Source organism: Polypterus senegalus, chromosome 11 (genome assembly GCF_016835505.1).
Source record: "Polypterus senegalus isolate Bchr_013 chromosome 11, ASM1683550v1, whole genome shotgun sequence".
Lineage (NCBI taxonomy): Eukaryota > Metazoa > Chordata > Cladistia > Polypteriformes > Polypteridae > Polypterus > Polypterus senegalus.
In genome coordinates, this window is record NC_053164.1 from 69,520,702 (window position 1) to 69,542,706 (window position 22,005).

The following is a 22,005-nucleotide window of genomic DNA, read 5'->3' on the forward strand; positions in this document are numbered from 1 at the left end:
GTGCCTGCTTTCATTATAGGTCAAAGCCAAGGGAGCTTCTTTTAATTCCTATTGAAGACGCATCTCTGTCTTCTACTCCAAGTACAGCTGGACAACTTGCATGTCTACTGTTCTCCATGAACAGGGTGACTCCAAGTTCTTCCAATTACTGCAGTGTTAATAAAATTAAACACAAAATTTCAGCAGGAGTAATTTTTATTTGAATACAAGGTGCAGAAGATAGGCAAGACATGCAGTACATGTCCTGCTATACTTGAAGAACATCTGATATTTTAGAAACGCATTTGTGGAAACAAATGAAATGCTGCTAATGTGCTTGTAAAAAGGACAAAACAGAAGACATGCTGATGAGTCTGCTGTTAGATTTATTTTACATTAAAATATGTAGAGGATTGTTACATATTTCTGCTCATATTACTTTGCTATTCAAAAAGTGTGTACATTTTCAATGATATAACATTGCACTTTGTTAAATGTTTAATTTACTAATTTTTTGAAATCGGTAAAGGAATACCTGTTAAATTTGTATTTGTGTCAACAGTAGGAAAATCACCATCCTAACCCCACATTTTCTTGGCTTTTGGTATGGTTTACTAACTAGGTGTTTGGGCTTTAAAGCAGGTAATTTTCATTTGCTGCTACACAATAGTGCATGAAGTTATAAAGCGGAATCGTATTCTATACACTTAGAGTAAATAAAGGATGCATTCTGTAGTATTTAAAAAAAAAAAAGTCTTGCAGTTTAAACGTCTTTAATTTTTTTTTTTTTTTTGGTGTTGAAAGCAAACTGAATTTTACATCCCCCGTCCTCAGACCTGATTTAAACAAACGTGACACACAGAATGTGTGTGTACAAAGCTAAAGTTCTGACATTTTAAGTGGTACAACTTCAGATTGAAATATTGTAAAGTAGCAGCAAGCTGACATAATTGCATAGCATCTTAATTACTCCAAATGTATGTTGTTAAAAATGGAAACAAATAGTTGATGACTATTTGCCAAGCCTAGTAACCACTTTTAAAAGTTAATGTTGGGGCTCTGTTCAGTTGGAGTATACTTGGAGCAGAAAAACAGCAGGTGAAATGAGATTGTGTTGCAGAACACTCTTTCACCTACTTACACCTAATACTTGATATCAGTTGTCAAACAACAACACTGACTGAAGTTCATCTTCCTAATACTTTAATGGTGGTTTCAACGTTTAGCACTTCAGTTTTAGTTTTTGCATTAACATTTATAAATACTTCACCCTGGTGATCTTTGAGTCTGTTAAGATTATTCCAAGTCAAATGTACAACCATGTTACTTTTTGAGCAGAGTTTAGTCGCAGAATAATATATATATATGAATTTTTTTTTTTTAATGCCAAATTTTAATAGGAACATGTTCACGGTTTTAGATTGAAAGTGAAAGTAAAGCTTTGTTGCGTATTTGAAACAACTACGAGTCCACAGAAGTATGTCTCCACTCTCAATTTTCAAGCTCAACATTAGTTTCTTCCATTGTGTCACTACCGTGTAGTACCAGTTGATACCGTGCAGAAAAAGATTCAGTAAACTGCTGAGAATGTTGAATGCAAGTTGCCCAATGTAAATGGAGTGCTTCCTATGCTGGTGAATGTTATAAGATAAATACCCACACACATCATACAGACTATTGCAGACAAGGAAAAGCATGGAAAATTGAATACATAATGTGGAACCATTGCAATTGATGTTAATCGTAACAGTATATGTAGAATACAGATGTTTTATCAAGAATTGGCACAGCAATGCATCGAGAGGTTTGTGTTTTCCTAAAGTAAAACGAGCAAAACGGAGAGTGAGCAACAGCAATATTTACTGAGTGGGGGATACAGGCGCCACCGAGGCAGGCAGTACAATACTCTATTTTTAAGCTTCCATTGTAAGTAGAGAATGTATTAAAAAAATGTTAGAAAATGTTGCTTGAGCTGTTTCTTTAAAGCACAGCTATTCATGAAATTGTGGCATTTTGAAAAAAGGGGGGACTCTGCTTTCACGTTGTTAGGAAATACATGAGGTGTTGGACTCTGAACAAGAGTCCAACACATTTTTGAACATGGATACATTGAACCTAATGGGCCATAAATGAAAAGATCCTATTTGGGAGTACTTCAGAGTACTCGAAAGTACAAAAGGTACCATAATGTAGTTCTTCCAGAGCTTAAAATAATTCTCTGCTCCCCCACCCAAAAAAAAACCCGTCAACAAACACTTTTGTATTGATGGCTGCAGCAAAAAGAACTCGTACTGAGTCTTTTATGTACATGTTTCTGCAATCTCTTTGCCATGTAGGCGGAGTATCCATTTCTGCGTTAGATAGCAATTTTTTCAAATTTTAAACAAAAACTAAAATTATTGTCTCAAACATGTCTTTGTCAATTCACCAAAATAACAGCAAAGTTCATAAAACTGAAATAGAAATATCATTTTAAAAGTAAAATAAATATGTACAGACATTTAAATCTAAAATTACATGCTACTTTAGTGTACTGCCGTCCATCTCATGTTTGAGGAAGCTAGCAATGGTGTGTGCTTTGTGACATGAAATTTTTTTTAATTTTTATTTTTAAAAAAAGAACAAGGTACACCATGTATAAAGCATAACTACATTGTGATCTTGTATTAATAAGCCTAAAGTTAGGGTTGTGCCAATAGGCAGCTTATCTTGTTGGGGTAACTATTAAAAACAAAACTTTCTTGACTAGGAGGAACCACTGTAAGGTTCCAATGCCATCTCTTCGTCTTTCATTTAAATGTGCATGTATTAAAAAATTTAATTTTTGTTTTTAAAAATTACCATTCTCTTTACTATCAACAGTAGCCTTTACCATATGCAGAAGTGTTTATATATTAAAAAAAAATTAAATGGTAATAACTAATATACAAACACTTCAGTGCCTGCAAAGTCCTATAAATTTAAAGGCTAAATGAATAGCACAATTAAATTAAATTTATTTTTTTTATTTTACTTTTTTAAATAGTGTATTAGTATTTGCCTTTAATTTCCACATAGTTTAAGCCTAGGGTACTCTTCATAAATGCACTGAATAACAACTTTATGGGAGTATGTTCTCTAAGTAGATGGGATATTTAAGCCCCTTCAAGGTAATATCCAACATCATTGTCATCACTCTATTTTTACCTGCATTTGCTAACAGGCAATTGTGCCAATAACACTAAGGATTTATCTGTATATTTTAAATATATACTGAAAAAGTATGCGTTTCAATTAAAGGGTACAGTTTGCTGACAACTTTGAACAAAAACTGTTTGAAACATTGTTTTATAATTCTTGTTTGTGGTATTGCATTTCACTTTTTGTCTAGTTTTATTACTACAATTTGAATACTTTAATGTACAATAATGTGCCCTCATTTTTATTTATTCTCATAGAAATTTGTTCTTTGCCTCTGTCAGCCTACAGATGACATTGTGTTAATGGCGCAGTCCTTGGAGAAGGCATTTCTTCAAAAAGTAGCACAAATGCCTGAGGAAGAGCTAGAACTGCCCACACCAGCACCAAAGGCCAAACAAAATAAATCAAGTAAAGGCAGAAAACCCACAGGTGAGTTCTAAATCCAGTACTTAAACAAAAGCAGGGAAGATATATACTGATTTAAAGAGTCGTGGTATTGACCATTTAGAGCTGAATCTTAGAGAAGAGAGAAGACTTGGATCTTTATACAAGTGAAAGTGGAACATAATCATGTATATTTAGGTTGTAATTTTTCTTTTTTTAGATTTTTGGAGTGCGCGGCAACACTATTATAGGCAGACTTATCAGTAATGCTGATCATAATACAGCTCCTGCTTTTTATACTGTTTTGGTGCATTAACTTATTATTGATAGAGCTGTTGGATCACATTGTTTAAGAATACATAACTAGTTTGTCAACAATTTGTATCGGCTGAGCAATAATTTTAATTGAACTTCTATATTGAAGTGCCATTTTGAGTTTTCTGTTGTACATTAAATAGACGTTGAAACCTGCAACAACGAAACTTGTGGGAATCATAAAAATATTGTTGTAATGGAAATTTTAACTAATGAATATGGGGATAACGCGTATAGAATTGTGACCGGGGCTACTGGTGATTGGCATATCTAATGTCAGTGGCGCAAGGACAGCTCTGTAGCTGCTCTTGTGTGTCTGGTAAAATGGTAAACCAAGGTCCAAAGTAATTACCTGTGCTCTGCAGGACCAGAGTTACTGCATACTGTGCTTCTTGCACAACGTTTAGAATATTTAACACCGGGCTTTGCTTCTCTTCCTCGCACTCTCCTTACCTGTCTTCATCAGACCGCATCTACCACAGTGGTGAGTCCTACCTGCTGGTCTTCAGTTCTGAAGATGCGATATACATCAGGATGATTGCCCGTGCCTCAGCTCCTATTAGCTACCATTATGAATGAAGTCTTGACACTGTACCTTCCTTCTCTATACAGTAATAAAATACCTGCATTTTCCTTGAAAATCTGGACTCATTTTCCTGTCTCTCATGCAACTGAGACCCAAGTGTGGCAATACTGTATATATAAAAAAAATTGCTTCTTTAACTGCAGAATTTTATTTGAAAATGAGAATACAGGCATGAAAATGCAGAATGAAACAGTCGTTAGATGAAAATGACTCAATTTTCAAAATGCTTTCGCCATGTCATTGTTGTTCATTCTGGAATCTCAAATTCTTCAAGGATTACTTTGTCTTTCAGCGTAAACTGATGGCTTTTTTTTTTTTTTTGGTCATCTGTGAGAAGCACCATTTACAGGCGGCACATGATACAACTCCCCATGTGGACGGTCGGTGAAGTACTGACTCAGAATTTGGCTACATGTATGATGTCACACCTACATGCTCACTGAGACTGCCCAAGACTGGGAATTTTGCAACAAACTATCTTTCTTTGAGGCAAAATGTTACAGCATTCCCAAGAATGAGTGGAAAGTTAGGAGCTGCATTAAGTATTTTTTGCATCGCATTATTATCTTTGGTGACCATTTTCGGTCTAAAATTGTTGGGTGTATTGAAATTTGCATTTCCTTACAATCATTTGATATAAAAATGTTTTTCTGTAATACTGAAATATTTTGATTACTCTGAAACTGGATTATTGGAGCCCTTACATTGCCAGCTTTGGTCCTTGCTAATTGTTCTTTTCAGAAATGAATTGTGCCAAGTTGTACAGTTTGCCTATTTCAGTATAGTTTTTGGCCCAGCCACACCATGTGAGGTTTTGCAGTTAATTCAGGTACAAGAAAAGAGGAGGAAGTATATCTAGAATATATACAGTGGTTCATTTTAAACATATGTTTATTTTGGACTTATTTCTATACCTGGATGGTAAAGATTTATTATACTTTAGGTTATAGTGGTAAATGAGTTCTTAATTGATGTAATTGATTGATTGTTCCTTCATAAATTTTCTGTTTCAGTGTCTTCTGGTGGCATGACACTGGCACACCAGGTACCAGCAATCTCATCTATGTCTCTCGCCAACCTCTATCCATCTAACTTTGAAATTCAGTCAACAACATTGGCACCCCCTCCAAATACATTAATGGGTTTATCTGCACTTAGCAAAAGCATGACCACTACACCTCAAATACTTGGCATGCCATCTGCTCCTACGCTGCCTGTTGCTAAGGTAAGAATTTATCATTGTCTTCCATTGTGAAATGCCCTGCATTTTTTATTTGGCTTCACTCTTACTTTTTTTTTTTTGGTTTTGTCTGCCTCATAGAAAAAGGGTGTGAAGCGCAAAGCAGATACAACCACCCCTACAACGATTGGGATTTCAGTGACGAACAATGGTAGCTCTTCACCCTTGGGAATGGTAACCCCCCTTTCTCTTGAAACCAAGCCTGCAAAAGTTCCTGCACGAAGGAGAGAAAGTGGACGGCCTATTAAACCACCTAAGAAAGACTTGCCAGATTCTCAGTTGCAGCATCAACCATCAAAGCGTGGAAAACTTACTGAGCAGCTCCGCTACTGCAGTGGTATACTCAAAGAGCTGCTCTCAAAAAAACATGCTGCCTATGCCTGGCCGTTTTACAAACCTGTTGATGCAATGGTTCTGGGTTTACATGACTACCATGACATCATTAAGAATCCTATGGACCTTAGCACCATTAAGGTAAGATTGTTGAAATAGAATTTATCTTCCATTTAAAAACACTAGAAGTTCACTTAGTCTTTGTCAAGGATTTGATTTGAATAGTAATGGCCATAATTAGTTGCCTGTTTTTAAAAACCAGGTTGTCTATGCCAAAATTTTACACTGTAATAAATATAAATGGAATAAAGTAGCTTATTTTATTAAATATATTGCTCATGCTAGAAATATATTGCTCATGCTAGTTAGTATTTAAAGTATGATTAGTCCCAAGTGGGGCCAGATTTTAAGCCATTCAGCAACTGGAAAAGATGTCCTGATTCAGGCAGGGTTTTAAATGATTCTTTTCCAAGCTTATCCTGTATTAAGTATGGAGTAATAAATCCTGACCTCCATGATTTACAGTCATTAGGGCCTACCATGATTTCTAATCATAAAGTATGGGTACTAGAGAGGGTGAATTGTGGAATTACAAACTTTTTTTATATGCATTTCATCAAGACAAGGGATTGGCTGATAGATTTTTTTCCCATCTCTCTTTACAAAAACATTTTCACTAAGCTCCTACATAACCAGATGTGTTTTTTTTTCTGCTTTGTCTTAAAGTGGTACCTTTTTTGGTACTACAGTAGCTATACAATACCAAAATGCCTCAAAAGTATACAATTTAACTAAATAATGTAGTGAACATATTTATTCATAAAATGTCATTAAAGAAAATGAAATGTCTCATAATTACAATACGAAGCTTTAGAAAAGACTGTCAATCTTTCTCACACATTGATTTAATTAATTGGTATTGGCAGTCAAATACTGCTTAAATGTAAATATACCTGCATGTATAGGTTTTAATTCTTAATTCTACTACAGCTTTTCTGCTTTTAAAATATACATTTACTATATTTATACAGTTTGTTCCCCCACACCCACCAACCCCCCGGTGTAACACATTAACTTCCTTAGTTATTGAAGTTTAATTATAAATATGGATTACCATTTCAGCTACCGTAATACCATGCATAAAGGAACCCTGTTACTGAATTACCGTAAAGCTTAGAAAATCAGATGTTGAAAAACTGTCTTTGTGATTAGTTTACCAGTCACTGGCAAGAGTCTTTTCTAGTGAAAATCTGCCTATTCGGATTGGTGGCTGATCAATCAAAGACGCTCTAATCAAGTCTGATTAGCCAGTAATAGCTAAGTGGAGGAACTTGTGCTAAGATTTACAGACTGTGCTAACTATATTGTCTTAGTCATGGCTGTGAAAACTTAACACAAAAACATGATTTTTTTATGTTTTGAAACCTTATTTTATGGATTGAACTGGGAAAGAAGTGGATGTAGTTTTACAAAAGGGAGCATGTTCAAGGGAGAGGATAGTAAAGGAGATCTATTCTTGTAATTAATAGGGATCAGCATAATAATATAGGACAGTAAATTTGTATACTTGATTTTGTTAATGGCAGCAGATGAAGCTGTTTTCTTACCATGAGTGGATTGATGTGGAAATCGACCATGAGAAGAATAATACACACAGATGAACTGTTTTACTCCCAATTGTTATATTAGAATGTACATACAGGTGCATCTCAATAAATTAGAATTTCATCAAAAAGTTTAATTTGTAATTCAATTTAGATTCATTACAAAGAGTGATGTATTTCAAGCGTTTTTGTTTTCATGTTGCCGATTATGGCCTACAGGTAATGAAAACTCAAAATGCAGTATCTTAGAAAATTTAGAATAATACAAGTCTAATAAAAAAATAATTTTCAGTACAGAAATGTTGGCCTACTGAAAAGTATGTCCATGTACACACTCAGTACTTCGTCTGGGCTCCTTTTGCATGAATTACTGCATCGATACAGTGTGGCATGGAGGCGATCAGCCTGTGGCACTGCTGAAGTGTTATGGAAGCCCAGGATGCTTCAGTAGCGTCCTTCACCTCGTCTGCATTATTGGGTATGGTGTAATTTTCCTCTTGACAATATCCCAAAGATTCTCAATAGGGTTTTGGTCAGGCGAGTTTGCTGGCCAATCAAGCAAAGTGATACCATCATCATTAAACCAGGTATTGGTACTTTTGGTAGTGTGGGCAGGTGCGAAGTCCAGCTGGAAAATGAAATCTGCATCTCCATAAAACTTGTCAGCAGAGGGAAGCTTGAAATGCTCCAAAAGTTCCTGGTAGAAGGCTGCACTGACTTTGGACTTGATTAAATCAACACAGTGGACCAGCACCAGCAGATGACATGGCTCCCCAAATCATCACTGACTTTGGAAACTTCACACTGGACCTCAAGCAACTTGGATTCTGTGCCTCTCCACTCTTCCTTTAGACTCTAGGACCTTGCTTTCCAAATGAAATGCAAAATTTTCTTTCATCTGAAAAGATGACTTTGGACTACTGAGCATCAGTCCACTCCATTTTCTCCTTAGCCCAGGTAAGACGCTTCTAAAATTGTCTCTGGTTCAGGAGTGGCTTTACACAAGAAATGCAACAGTTTTAGCCCATGTCCTGGATATGTCCATGTGTGGGTGGCTGTTAAAGCACTGACTCCAGCCTCAGTCCACTCCTTGTACATCTCCCCTCAATTCTTGAATGTGCTGTGCCTCACAATCCTCTCAAGGCTGTGCTTATCCTTGTTGCTTGTTCACCTTTTTCTGCCATATGTTTTCCTTCCACTCAGCTTTCTATTAATATGCTTGGATACAGCACTCTGTGAACAGCTAGCTTCTTTAGCAATGATCTCTTATGGCTTACCCTCCTTATGGACAGTGTCAATGACTTTCTTCTGGACAATTGTCAAGTCTGAAGTCTTCTCATGATTGTGTGTGGTCTACTGAACCAGATTGAAAGGCTTAGGGACACCTTTGCAGGTGTTTTTGGGGTAATTAGCTGAGTGGAGTGTGACACCACGAGTCTACAATATTGAACTTTTTCACAATATTCAAATTTTCTGAGATTTTGAATTTTGGGTTTTCATTAGCTATAAGCCATAATCAGCAAAATGAAAAAATTACCTTTTTGATGATATTCTAATTTATTTAGATGTGATGTACTAAATTTAATTATAATGGGTTTGTTTTTGTAAATCAAAAATGAGAAAGGTGAGTCCTACATGTGGCTAAAGGATACTGGCTGAAGGTTGCTAGTTTTAAGGAGAGATGAGTAAAAGTCTCTGTAAAACATTTTACTTGTGGAACTAAGTCAGTGGTTATGTGGCAATGTACCAAACCAGCATAGGAAGTTGCCTTGGGATGTTTATGCATTTTAATATTATACCACATTGAATCTCTTGGTATTTATTTTGACGTTTTTGACACTGATCAATAGAAGGCTTTTAATATCAAAGTGAAAATGGATCTCTGGACAATGATCTAAAGTAATTTACAAATAGTATTCAATCACTTCAAATCAGTTTTTACTTGATGCACATTTGAAAGTAATTACACGAGGGGATTAGATCACTGTTAGCTTTTCTAATCTGAACAATTCAGTTTTTACGCACAGTGAGCAGTTTTGCAAAACAGTGTCAAGTTGAATTAAATCAAGTCCAGCCACAAGTCCCTCTAGGACATTTTAATATTTTTTGACCCATTTTTATCTAGCTTTTGTGTTACACTTGAGGTCATTGGCTTACTGGAAAACTGGTCTTCTCCCAGAGCGCAGGTCTCTTGCAGACTGCCTCAGGTTTTCTTTCAGGATTTTGGCGTATTTTCCTGCTTTCATTTTATTGTGTACCCTCAAGCCTTCCAGGATCTCCTGCAGAGAAGCACATAAACCATATGAAGTGGGTGGTGTGTTTCATAATGTGCAGTGTGTGGCATACGCCAAACCTTGTGTTTAGTCAGATAGTCAAAAATCTATTTTTGGTCTCATGAGACCATAGAATCTGTTGTAGCTGAAGTGTTTGTGTGGTGTTGGTTTTTTTTTTTTTAAATATGGTGGTTTTCCTTTGCCACTGTTTGATAAAGTGATGTAGCACCCAGGCAACAGTTTACGGCTGGATGGTCTCCAGTTTGTAGCCCCTTCAGAGTCTCTTGGTTCCTTCCCTGGACGTGGTCTTGCACAATCTCTGTTTTTGTAGTTGCTTGCTCTAAGCGAATCTACAGCTGTTCCATACACTTAATTTGTTAATTCATTACATTTTTCTTCAAAGTATATTAAGTGACTTGAGTATTTTTTCTTGTATCTTGCCCTGACTTGTGCCTTTCAGTCACCTCTTGGCAGAGTTGCTTGGAGTATTCTTTTGCCTTCATACTTCATTGTGTAAGTTAGGCCAGATGCAGGTACGTTATTTATACTTAAGTCCATTGAAAAACCCTTTTATACAGACAGGTGATCGTTGTTTAATTATTTGACTTCTGAAACAAATTGGCTGCACCACTGAAGTTTTTGGTGTATTATAAAGGCGTAAAAAAGTTTGAATTTTATGAATATTATTTTTTTCAATTTAGACCCCCCTTGCAGAGATTTGTTGCCACTTTCTCATTTAATCTTTTTGTTGATTAGTATTTTTAAAAAAAAAAAAAAATGTGAAAACTTTCAACTGGGTGAATAGTTTTTATGTGTAAGGCCTTGCACACTTTTGTCCATTAGTTTTGTTTATTTTACAGTACATTTTACAATCCTATTCACATTTTGTAATTACTAACTTACCTATTGTTTAGGGCAGATTGTACAATATTTAGATTTTTTTCTGTTTTCAGTTATTTAAATGGCTTGTTCAGTATACACTGTACATGGTATAAGCTAATTTCTGTCCATCTGGTGGTAGTTTTTCTGGGGTGCATTAATTCTTGTAAAGTGCCATCTATTGGAATGTATTTTGTCACCTGTAAATTAGTAAAATGTGGTACATTTTTTCATTCGAATAACTCATCACAAACATCAGCCCTGCTGAATTGAATAATTTGCACTTCTGGCTTCATCCTACTTGCTACTTTGGTGTATCACACATGAGATTCAAATATGTCCAAACTAAAATGTTTTGTTAGCCATACATAAGGAGAGACAAAATAGTGTTCCTTTATTCTAGAGTTTTACTGCGTCTGTAAATGTGTATGTGTAATACCTCTGTATCAGACAGGTACTACATTTATGCATTTTCCCCCTTTTTTCATGTATTATTGTGCTTTAATTTGCAGCTTTTTTTAATTTTTGGCTGGCAAAAATGCTGAATGGAGTTTTTAGTATTTTCACTTCATTTGTTATGATGAAACTTTTTAAATTGTAAAATGACAAAGGTTAAATATTTATTACTGAAATTATTTGGTACTTTCTCTACCCATTGCATTTGTACATTTGTAAGTGGAACCAACACTATTACTAGCAACAGTAGCTTGAAAAAATGCCTTTTTATTTTGCAGAAAAAAATGGATGGTCGTGAATACAGAGATGCTCAGGAATTTGCAGCAGATGTGCGATTAATGTTTTCCAATTGTTATAAGTACAACCCTCCTGATCATGATGTTGTTGCAATGGCTAGGAAGTTGCAGGTGAGAGCCAAAAACTAATACAACAAATCGAGATACAACTTTGATTCAAGCAGATCTATTGTGTGTTTTTTTGCACACAGTATAGAATTACATTCAGATTTTCTACTTAAACTTTTTGTTACTCTGTCAATCCTAAGCAATAGTATGTGTTCTTTTTTTGGGTTTATACTATCTTTTGCTTTACATTTTTCATGGTTCGCTGCAAGTGTCTTGAAGTGCAATAAATACACAACAGTTTAAAGCAGAATAAATATTTTGGATTACTGAAAATGATTATCTCAGAGGAATAGAAGTTCATTTAACTGGGTTTCAGCTTATTGCCCTTATCTTGTAGTTTAACTTAAATATTTTTGGAAGTCAATTTTAGATTTCAGCATATTTACATTAACCTGAAATGTTTGTACCAAAAAAGCTTGCATTTAAGCCTTTTTGTTTGTATTTTTTCTTTTTCCTCGTGATTAGGATGTTTTTGAGTTTCGATTCGCCAAAATGCCAGATGAACCTTCTGAAAGTCAAATGATGGTCATGACTCCCCTCCCTATGGAAGTACTGAAATCCTCCTCAGAGTCTGAAAGTGAAGAAAGTAGTGAGAGTTCCAGTGAAAGCAGTGAAAGTTCAGACAGTGAGGAGGAGAGAGCGAACAGATTAGCGGAGCTACAAGAGCAAGTGAGAATTTAATCTTTGCTTTTGGGTGTCAATTTTAAGTTAATTGTACCAATTTTGTATAAGAGTGTAGTGTAAGAGAATTTCATAGTTTAATCTAATTTTATAAATTAAGAGGCTCAAGGCAGTTTCCTATTTTTAAGCAGTAATTTTTTGAATAATGGTTTTCAGTGGTAGTGTAAAATGTTTGCTAGTGTTCATTTTTTTCACAAGTTTAAATGTGTAGCATAAGACCAAAACTTAATGTTTGGGTGAAAGCATGCACTAAATTAAAAGTAAGTATTTTATGTCATCACTTGCCATTAGTGTCCATACTTGAATTTTGTGAAAATGCTTCAATTTTATCACAAACGTATCACCTAAAATTGATAAAAATAGAAGTTGATAGCTGCACAACCATGGGGTTTGTGTGAATTTTTTTTTGAATTGGGTAGATTTCATTTGAAAGTCCATGTGTACCTTGAAGGCCATTTTGACTAGACATTTTAATAGATCTTTCAGGTTCATGTTTTGATTTCATCTAGAAATAGTACAAAGTTCTATCTGGTTTTAGATTTTGGAGGGTGTGTATTGTTTGTTCTTTTTTTCACATTTTACCTTGCAGTGGCATAATTACTGCATTGTGTTTATTTTCTTTACAAAAATATGAATTTTTTTCTCTTTTAATATTGTGTAATGTTTGTCAAACTTTTTCTATACAAAGCTAAGAGCTGTCCATGAGCAACTAGCAGCGCTCTCGCAGGGCCCCATTTCCAAGCCAAAGAAGAAAAGAGAAAAGAAAGAGAAGAAAAAGAAGAAGAAGCCAGAGAAACACAAAGTGAAAGTACAGGAAGATGAAAGCGACAAGCCAGCCAAACACCATAAGACTTCAAAAACAAAATCAACTTCAAGCCAAGGCAAGAAGAATAGTGGTGGGAGCAAGAAAAACTCCAAAATCTCCAAGTGAGTGATGCGAAATGAATGATGTTCTGTTTTAAGCCTTTAAGGGTGTTAACCCACAATTGTTAAAATAGTTTCTGTATACTTAATGTCTGTCTTCACCAAAGTAACTTGTTTTTGGTAACTAACCAAACCCAGCTTGGTTCATGAATTTTTCACTTGTTTTCCTTTCAAGATCTTCAAAAAAACCCTCTTCTGTGCCTCGACCAACACACGTAGTGCCCCCACCAGTGCTTCCACATTATGATTCTGATGAGGAAGACGACTGCAAACCCATGTCTTATGATGAAAAAAGGCAGTTGAGCCTTGACATAAATAAATTGCCTGGGGAAAAACTTGGTCGTGTTGTGCATATTATTCAAAGTCGAGAACCTTCACTTAAAGACTCAAATCCTGAGGAGATTGAAATTGACTTTGAAACACTGAAGCCATCTACTCTGCGAGAGCTAGAACGTTATGTCCTTACCTGTCTACGGAAAAAACCTCGCAAACCCTATGGTGAGTCATGCTAATGCCAGATGATTGGTGCCCTTTAGCTAAAGGGTTGATTTTTAAATAGATTTTTGTTGAAGGAAGTAAAATAGCCTTTTGTTATGGGCATGTCAGAAAAACGGGTTCAAATCCTGTTGGTCCACAATCAGAAGTAGACCTGTTGCTGTGTTGCATTGAGGGCTGTAGAGTTTGTACTCATACCTTTTACTGTGACTCGGTCGTCTCGATTTAGGGTACCACGACTTAACTCCTCTATTTCCAATTAGACTTAATATATTTTCTGTATTGATTGAAATCACGCCAACATACAAGATCCAGGGAGTTTCATTACTGTCAATGTGAATCATCCGGCTACTTTTTAGCATTTTAACCCATTAAACTTTGGTTTAAGTGCTATAACAATGCTGCTGTGGCTTTTTTTTTTTTTAATTAATAGATAATACTTTAAAAAGAAGAGGATATTTTCACTAAAGGGCTAGAAGAAAAAATAATGGAATTTCGAAATTGGAAATCAACACATTTTATTACAATTTACATTTAGCCGGTGTTGGTGTACTTTTATAGCAACTGATTCTTGTAACCCAATAATTGCTTCTGACTCCACTGCCTTTGTTGCATTGCAAACACACTGTGAACTGTGATCTCTAGGTGTATTGTTGTGGTCTGCAGGTTTGTCATTGTTTTGTAAGGTTGATTCCCGTTAGTTTAATTTTGAACAATACTGGTAGTAGTATCACAGTGCCAATAGTCTTTTTTTGATCAGAGAGGAATGAACTTAACTTGGCAGGTATTCAGACTGTCTTGAAGACCTTTGTCATTTTCTTATGTTGTCAGTCTTTCTATAGTATCTTCATTTAGAGTATTTCTGCATATTTGTTTTATCCTAGACAGCAGGTGGTATTCTCCCTTGTAATAACTGGAATAGCATATTGTGTGAAGTGTACACATAGTGTCTTACATATTCCTCTTGTTTTCTGTAGTGACAAAGAAGCCTGGGGCTGGAAAGACACGGGAGGAGCTTGCCCTTGAAAAGAAAAGGGAGCTTGAGAAGAGATTGCAAGATGTTAGTGGGCAACTAAATTCTGTAAAGAAACCACAGAAAACCAAAGGTAAGAATTCTTTGTGTTGTGTCTTTCAACCCATAACCCTGGGCTCCCCAACACTTTTCAGTGATTTTTGAAACATATTTTGAACTTGAAAACTTTACTGCAAAGTGACTTTTTACATTGTTATACCATATTTTAATTGTCCGTACCCTATCTGTAAGATAAGGGTGCACAGTATTTAAGTACCGTCAGTGCAGCTACTTTTTAATGATGATCGGCAGTGCTGAACCTTTGAATGATATGCGTCAACACAATTTTTGTTGCCAAAGCCATTGCACAGAAACACATTGCACGATTTGCACCAGTACACAGTTATACTGTGCTTTCGCAAGTCTGTGTCCTTAACTTCTGGATGCACTCTCTTTGCTTGCTTGTACTTCTCTGAACAGACGGCACATCTGTTTGAAGTTGCTCCTTGTGGTTGCTCAGGTTAGTGTAGCAAGATATTGGCTTCATTCTGCAACCATGTTTATTCTGCACTGTTCTTACGACGTGACATCAGCACCAGCGTGCGACGTTGTGTCCCCACCAAGTCATAGCACAGTTTATTAATAAACATCCGGAAAGTATGAACACGTTTTCCAGTTTCACTGTGTGGCTTGTAGTGGTTCTGTATGACATGCACATTGAATACGCACCACACAAATTACTTCACCATGAGATGTTTCGGCCGCTTCTAGTGGCGTCCGTATCTTTGTAACTTGGTCATTTGATTATTCTTGTTAGTGCCACCCATGTAGGAATTGTAAGCTGGACACAAGACTGGTATGAGCTAGTGTTGCTTGGCATTGTAGCGCAAAACGGTGATGTTTGCATCACTGACATATTTGGTCGCCAGGAAATAGATTGCTTTCTTGTCGCACCAAACAGCAGCTATCTTACCGTTGAACAGCAACGAATGAGAACCACGTTCCATCTTCACAATTTCTTTGGTAAATTTGTTTCTGTTGGTCAATGCGGTACACAGGGTTGTGTAAATTGTTTCTCCAACAATTACTCTGTGAAGGAACCAGTCGCCCCCAAGTGAGTAGGCAGATGCAAATCCTCACCAACTTTTTCATTGTACACTTCTGCATTCATTATATAACCACTTGCGCTTGTCTTTATGCCTTACTTGATCTGTTTGTCTTTTATGTACTATTAAGTGCATTTTTCTTCGGAATCGTACCTTCGTCAAGTGAAAGTTCAGAGGCTTGAATGTAGTGTTTCTGAAAGCTAGCCACAGTGATGTCACAAGTTGGTAGGCTCTTGTATATCTTATTCTTGCTCACAGCTGGATTTCATTCATCTACACAGTGCAACATTGACCAGAAGGCTAAAAATCTGTCCCGAGTAAGCACCTTAGCGATTCCAGGCATAGTTGTGATCCAGCTTCCCTTCTGCTTCTAGTACTGTTCGTATCTATCTTTATGAATCAACAGCTCCATGGCAATTTGGCACCCAAAAATTGTTTTCAATTCAGGGACAGTGACCGGAACAAAAGATTTGGCACTGTAGTTATCAGGTTTCTTTTCCTTTATATGCGCCGCCTGCCGATTTTGCCTCATGTGCAGTGATATTCCATACTGAATCCTCCCCAAACAGTGACAGATAATCCAGTGGCATGCTTTCACCTGAAATAGAATCAGGAGTGTTTTTTGGGCCAACATTTTCTGACGGCTTGAATTCTGTATCTGCAACTGAAAATTAATCTGTGTTAGCTGTCCAAACTGTAAGAACGCGATCAGGAGCGTTGTGCCCAGCAGGCAATTTCCATTATCTGAATCCTCTGCATCACTGATTTTCTCTTTCAAAATCATCTTCATTGTAGTCTGTAACTAAAATATCCTCGTAGTTTTTAGCTAAAATATCCTCTGGGTCATGTTCTAACAGCAACGGTTTGGCTTGTTAAGTTGTGTCTCCAGTACCCATTTTACTATTACTACAACTAGGTTATGGAGCAGCTGACTGCTCAGTTTGCCGCTTCTTGACACCCGCTGCAGTACTACCTACTCTTTTTTGCTTTGCTCAACTGATCTTTACATCTTGGCATGATAAAACAATCAAAAACACACTGAATTTACCAATAAAACGTTCTCAGTTTCGCCTTATAAACCCACTCACAAAAATGAAAGCAATCGGATTGGCAAAACCAAGCGTCATCAGTGGTGCACGTGATATAGACAATGATATTGCACTAGCCAGTATAGCAGCTCACCGGGCAATGGTGGTAGATGGGCAGGCCAGTAAACTGGCCCTTCGGGTATATACCCCTTTCCAGCAGACCGGTTTTCCTTTGGAGAAGAAAGGTTTCTCACCTGAACACACACAGCTTTTTTTTGTTGTTTGTTTTTTATGGTGGATTTATCTTCTGTTCATATTAACACTAGTTCTGTGGGCTGAAGCAAATATTAAATTTTGCATTGTTGTAGCCCTTCCAGATATATATAAATTATTATTTTGGAGTTTAAACATGTCATAGAACACTGCAATAATGCAACTTTGATTCACAAAGTTTTCTGACTGAACAGCAGTTTGTTGCCCTAAATTTGTTATGTTCTATGAGGGTGTTTTATATGCTTTACTAGAATTTGCTTATACAACTTATAGTTGGAAATGAAATCATATCCTTGCATCCAGAGGTATTCCTCAGGCTAAAAATATAGACAGGTGATGTTTTTGTTTGTGGCTGTAGGATGCTAATGTTTATCTTTCCTTTCATTTACCACTTTTTTTATTAGTTTTCTTGTCAGCCGTATTGCCTGCATTGTTTAGATTGAAGTAATGTGAAGGGAAATTGTAAAATTTTCAATCTAATGTTTACCCTTACCCCTTTCAGTTTATGTATTGTATAAGTATATATAATATGTGATAGTTTTCGAGTGCTTGCATATCTTGCATTTTGACTGACCTGTGCACTTTTTCTTTTTATGATTCAGCAGAGAAGCCAAGCGTTGTAGAACAGCATCCAGCTGCCTCTCGTCTTAGTGCTAGCAGCTCAAGCTCGGACTCCAGCAGTTCCAGCTCAAGTTCCAGCTCCTCGGACACTAGTGACTCTGACTCTGGTTGATCTTGAAGTGTTTTGAGCTACTTTGTTCTCATCTTGAACTTGGAGTCTGTCTCCTAAATGGAAAGCCCTGTCATGGAGTATAGAATTCTCCTCCCCTGAAACTTTGTGCTAACAGCTGGGAGAACGTACCGAGATATTCTTTATTTGAAACAAGTTTTCAGACTCCAGGAAGTGTGTGGATTGAAGATTAAGAATAAATGAGCCAGGTCTGCCTTTTATGTGTAACTTGGACTAGGGGTATGCGACTGAAAATATCCAGAAGGCCAGCTGTTGTTTCTGAAAATGTTGCACGCGCCTCTTGCTTCTGACATACATCCATGAATCCCACCACCAGCAGATTTCCATAATGGTTTCTTTTTGTGCACTATTTATTTAACTTGTTATGGGAAATTGTTTTGCCACAACCCGTATTTGTATTTCTGTATGATAACTCAGTTGGCTGTAATCTAGGTGTTGTTTTCCCACCAAGATGAATGTACTGTCAAGTGACCTGTTAGACTGCAGTTTAAATTGTAAGCTGCCAACAGGTGCCTTTTGATGTTTGTTTAATGTGTGGCATTTAAACTAAATTCCTGGAACAGAGTGCTGCAGCTTCTGCTCTGTGCTACTTATTGATAACTTTTATCATTTCTTATCCTATCTAAACATACACCATGGAATTGCCATGAAAAATGTTATTAGCATAGTCTTTGAGATTAATTCACAGTTAAGTCTCTGCATCAAGTTGTGTTGTTGGGAACATTCAGTCTTGTCACTAATGCAGATGGGAATGTGCACTATGTTTTGTTTTTACTCGGGTTTAAATTGTGTTAGTTCTTATGTCAGAAGGAGCTGTATTTATATCTGCCCACAAGAATTTACCAGGAGCAGAGCTGGCTCACATCACTCTTACAACTCGAACATTCTGGTGGTGGGGAGTAGAGGCGGACGTTGTGTCAGAGTTGCAATAAGACAGTGTTCATGCACTACATTAAAAAAAAAAATAATAATCTGTATGTAACCCTATCAGGAAAAGCTTTAAGCTTGTTCTTATTTTTATGGATTAATGTAAAGCTGAGGAGTGTGCTGTCCATAGATCTTACAGAATGAGCCTTGTGTTGACACAGATGATACGGTGTTTGGATTAGCCTTGCCTTTCTTGCTGCATCACTTGGCAGCTAGCCAGCTAGACGAGCTGTGGCTACTATATTAAGTTTTTTTTGTTTTGTTTTTTGTATCATTATTTATTTTAAAGGATGTTTTATAATGTACAAAGTGAACAGTTACCTGTTGATACGGGTGCATAGTGTAAAGTGAAAAGATTTTATTGAATATATTGTACATATTTCAACTGTTGCACAATCAGTGGCATGTTTCTGAAAAGGGGAGGTTTTTTACACTTTTTTTTTCCCTGATGTGGATTTGTTTTCTAAGAAAAACGTATCATTTGTTCTGACCCAGATTCTTTTGTCATCCCAGAGTGCTACTTGTTCAGAAAACCTTCTAGTTTGGAAATATGTAAATAAAAAATGTTCTTTAAATTGGAGTCGAGTGTTTACATTAATACCATCTTGCTGGTTGAATGGGGAGCTCAAACTATCTTGGTAAGTGTGGCTGAGGCCAATAGTTTACATACATTGCCAAATCTGACAGAAGGTTTTATTTTTTTTTTTTTATTATTATTCTCGAGGTAAAACCCCATGGAAATTTGAGTAGACTTTGATTTAACACATGAATTATTCGGTAACTTTATGGTTCTATTAAAAAAAAAAAATGGCAACCTCGGAACTTTCAAGATTTGGACAGTTTGTTTGGAAGAATGGGCCAAAATCACACCTGAGCAATGCAATGCATGTGACTAGTTTCTCCATACAGGAGGCGTCTTGAAGCTGTCATTACCATTTTATATATATATATATATATATATATACATATATATATATATATATATATATATACATACACACACTCACCTAAAGGATTATTAGGAACACCTGTTCAATTTCTCATGAATGCAATTATCTAATCAACCAATCACATGGCAGATGCTTCAATGCATTTAGGGTGTGGTCCTGGTCAAGACAATCTCCTGAACTCCAAACTGAATGTCAGAATGGGAAAGAAAGGTGATGTAAGCAATTTTGAGTGTGGCATGGTTGTTGGTGCCAGACGGGCTGGTCTGAGTATTTCACAATCTGCTCAGTTACTGGGATTTTCACGCACAGCCATTTCTAGGGTTTACAAAGAATGGTGTGAAAAGGGAAAAGATCCAGTATGCGGCAGTCCTGTGGCTTAAAATGCCTTGTTGATGCTAGAGGTCAGAGGAGAATGGGCTGACTGATTCAAGCTGATAGAAGCAACTTTGACTAAAATTACCACTCGTTACAACCGAGGTATGCAGCAAAGCATTTGAGAAGCCACAACACGCACAACCTTGAGGCGGATGGGCTACAACAGCAGAAGACCCCACCAGGTACCACTCGTCTCCACTACAAATAGGAAAAAGAGGCTACAATTTGCACAAGCTCACCAAAATTGGACAGTTGAAGACTGGAAAAATGTTGCCCGGTCTGATGAGTCTCGATTTCTGTTGAGACATTCAAATGGTAGAGTCAGAATTTGGCGTAAATAGAATGAGAACATGGATCCATCATGCCTTGTTACCACTGTGCAGGCTGGTGGTGGTGGGGGAATGGTGTGTTTTCTTGGCACACTTTAGGCCCCTTAGTGCCAATTGGGCATCATTTAAATGCCACAGGCTACCTGAGTATTGTTTCTGACCATGTCCATCCCTTCATGACCACCATGTACCCATCCTCTGATGGCTACTTCCAGCAGGATAATGCATCATGCCACAAAGCTCGAATCATTTCAAATTGGTTTCTTGAACATGACAATGAGTTCACTGTACTAAAATGGCCCCCACAGTCACCAGATCTCAACCCAATAGAGCATCTTTGGGATGTGGTGGAACGGGAGCTTCGTGCCCTGGATGTGCATCCCACAAATCTCCATCAACTGCAAGATGCTATCCTATCAATATGGGCCAACATTTCTAAAGAATGCTTTCAGCACCTTGTTGAATCAATGCCACGTAGAATTAAGGCAGTTCTGAAGGCGAAAGGGGGTCAAACACCGTATTAGTATGGTGTTCCTAATAATCCTTTAGGTGAGTGTGTGTGTATATATATAGTCCCGCATGCGCGAGTAGGAGGCCGCGGATGGACCTGGCACCGCTTCGAAAGACGTTCGCTGGTAGGGAGTGGCGGGGTACTAACCTTTCTCCTTTGTCTTCCAGGAAAAAAGACGCTCCGCCATTGTAACCTTCCCGCAGTACGTCCACTTCCGCCCTTCCTCCGCCATCTTCCTTGACGTCAGCAGTCCCATTCTCCCTCACGGTTCCTTCCCAGCATTCCTCCATGTCCGGCTCCTCCCCTATAAAATGGCCGACGCTCTGAACGGCGTCGCGCATATGAACTGTTTTGTTTATATCTTTGACCTTTTTTTTGATTATTGTGGAGTGTCCACAATATACGGGGCCGGAAAACCCCAAAACTTTATACTGTCTGTGCTTTCTTTTACTATATATATATATATATATCTATATATATATATATCTTTGTGAAATAAAAACAAAACTATATCGAAAAATGCGGCACGAAGGCTAACTAAAACTAAATTAAGACCTGAAGTAATAACAAAAACTAGCAATAAAGGGTAAAACTAGAATAATCGTGCCCAGCTCCATATTACTTGCACTGTTTCATTCATTCCACTGTTTATGTTAATGTTTTTAATTTTTTTTTGTTGATGTCATGTCTCAAGTTTTAGCATGTGAATCTGAGAGAGATGGCCAACAAGGGTTAAGTGTGTGCAGCCCACGGTCATGGCAGGGTTTGCATTGCAGTAGGATTGGTGCTGCATTTCTGCCAATGGAGTTGATCAAGTAAGAATGAATGGATTCCTTGTTGCTAAGAAAATCGGGCAAGTTCTAGTCCATTGTGCAATACCATCAGGCCGGAGTCTAATTATTCTCAAATGCATTCAGCAGGACCATCACCCCCAACACACAGCCATGGTCATACAGAAGTATTTTCTGCAATAAAAGGAGTCCGTATGGTCTCCATAGAGCCCTGAATCA

The 22,005-nt window shown here is 37.1% G+C and overlaps 1 protein-coding gene across 7 annotated transcripts in view; it reads left to right on the forward strand.

The window, feature by feature from the left end:
* Positions 1–19,232, forward strand: part of LOC120539150 (bromodomain-containing protein 2-like) — a 43,467-nt gene extending 24,235 nt beyond the window's left edge. For 4 of the 7 annotated variants that reach the window (XM_039768954.1, XM_039768951.1, XM_039768957.1 and 1 more), the window contains exons 4-12: positions 3,417–3,588; positions 5,458–5,669; positions 5,766–6,158; positions 11,508–11,636; positions 12,099–12,302; positions 13,003–13,241; positions 13,414–13,736; positions 14,711–14,839; positions 17,755–19,232. In XM_039768954.1, coding sequence (XP_039624888.1) covers positions 3,417–3,588; positions 5,458–5,669; positions 5,766–6,158; positions 11,508–11,636; positions 12,099–12,302; positions 13,003–13,241; positions 13,414–13,736; positions 14,711–14,839; positions 17,755–17,885 — 1,932 coding nt within the window. In that variant the 3' untranslated portion in view covers positions 17,886–19,232. The remainder of the gene's footprint in view (positions 1–3,416; positions 3,589–5,457; positions 5,670–5,765; positions 6,159–11,507; positions 11,637–12,098; positions 12,303–13,002; positions 13,242–13,413; positions 13,737–14,710; positions 14,840–17,754) is intronic. The other 3 variants (XM_039768952.1, XM_039768958.1, XM_039768953.1) reach the window with 3 other exon arrangements.
* The last annotated feature ends 2,773 nt before the right edge of the window (positions 19,233–22,005 follow it).